At 41.5% G+C, this 1,345-nt stretch overlaps 1 protein-coding gene across 1 annotated transcript in view; it reads left to right on the top strand.

The window, feature by feature from the left end:
- Positions 1 to 1,161: 1,161 nt before the first annotated feature.
- The window catches only part of LOC112091907, a 4,597-nt gene continuing 4,413 nt past the window's right edge, over positions 1,162 to 1,345 (top strand). Inside the window, 1 exon segment of the mRNA XM_024166644.1 lies at positions 1,162 to 1,336. Coding sequence (XP_024022412.1) covers positions 1,162 to 1,336 — 175 coding nt within the window.

The raw sequence follows: 1,345 nt of genomic DNA, 5'->3' as shown, positions 1-1,345 counted from the left end.
ATTACTTAACTTTTGTGGAGTTTTATTTAATTTAATTTATTTTGTTAAATTTGAGAAGATTTAAAATTATATATCAAACTTATTTATTACTGTTACACGATATGACTTGAAACAGAACCATTAGGGGCCCGTCCTGTAATGTACAGCGTGGCCAAGAGATTTTAACATAATTTTGGAAATTGACACAAAGGCATGGTTAGGAGAATGTAAACCGGACACGATAGTGAGATAGTGTGCTAACAGTAGGTGTGGCCATTCACCATCCCTGGGTGTGAACCCGAAAAAGGTAAAAGAGGGAGAGGTGATGACGCTCTCCGGGGTTGAGAATCCCCAAGGTTACTGTACAGTGGTTACGTCCTGGTGAGGGTCCAGAACGACAGTTCACCCTCACCCGTGGTTCGAGAACTGATCTGGTAAGGACATCGAGTTAGAGTTCCCTACAATCAGTCTCTCTGAGTCACTGCGCCCTTCGGGGGTTTATCGTCTTGAGTGTACAGACTAGATTATCTCACTGACACAGGTTTCATAATTTATTGTGCATAAAAAGTAGAAATTACTAACCATGCAGGTTTAATTTGGGAAAGGTAAATAAAACTAAAAGTGAGTAATAGTTCTCCTACTGAGCATTCCGTGCTCACCCCATTTGTCCTCTTTCATTTCCAGGGGGTGTACAGTGCAACCTTTCGGACGAAGAGTAGTCATCGATCAGCGTGCCCCTCGTAGAGGATCTACCATTTTCAGTTTCCTTCCTTAAATTTGTGTAAGACCTTGATTGGATTACTTTGGACAAAATTGTAACTGATGATGATGATCGTACTGTTAAATATTTTATTGGTGCTACATTATACTGTGGATCCAAGTTTTAACGTAACGATGAATTATGGGTTTTAACGGAGAGTTTGTTTTAAAGGCCCATGGGCAGACATTGTTTTTATTTTAGGAGTCTTATTTTATTTTATTTCTATTTGTGCACCGTTACCGCACTTTTATTACATAACCCCCACTTAGGGGCGTCACAGATTTTGGTATCAGAGCCTAGGTTGGGAAACCTAGGGAATGTAGCACCACTTTTAAACGGTTTTATCGAGTTTTACTCCTTTTTTGTTTGAGGATCATCATCAGTACTAACTCTGTCAAGTTTTCACAGTCAAATCTGAAAGCATGCCGCCGAGGCGCAATCCCCCACTTGCTGCCCCAGCCTTCGATATGGAACAGTTTGCTGCTATGTTCCAGGCATTCCAAAATGCTCAGAATCCTCCCCAGGATCCAAATCCTGCTCAACAACGCCTGACATTGCTTGAGAGGTTCATGAAGCAGAAACCTCCCACATTTCTTGGCGAGCCTG

The sequence above is a fragment of the Morus notabilis genome, unplaced genomic scaffold (genome assembly GCF_000414095.1).
Source record: "Morus notabilis unplaced genomic scaffold, ASM41409v2 Scaffold35, whole genome shotgun sequence".
Taxonomy (NCBI): Eukaryota; Viridiplantae; Streptophyta; class Magnoliopsida; order Rosales; family Moraceae; genus Morus; species Morus notabilis.
This window is presented reverse-complemented; position numbering and strand designations above follow the sequence as displayed.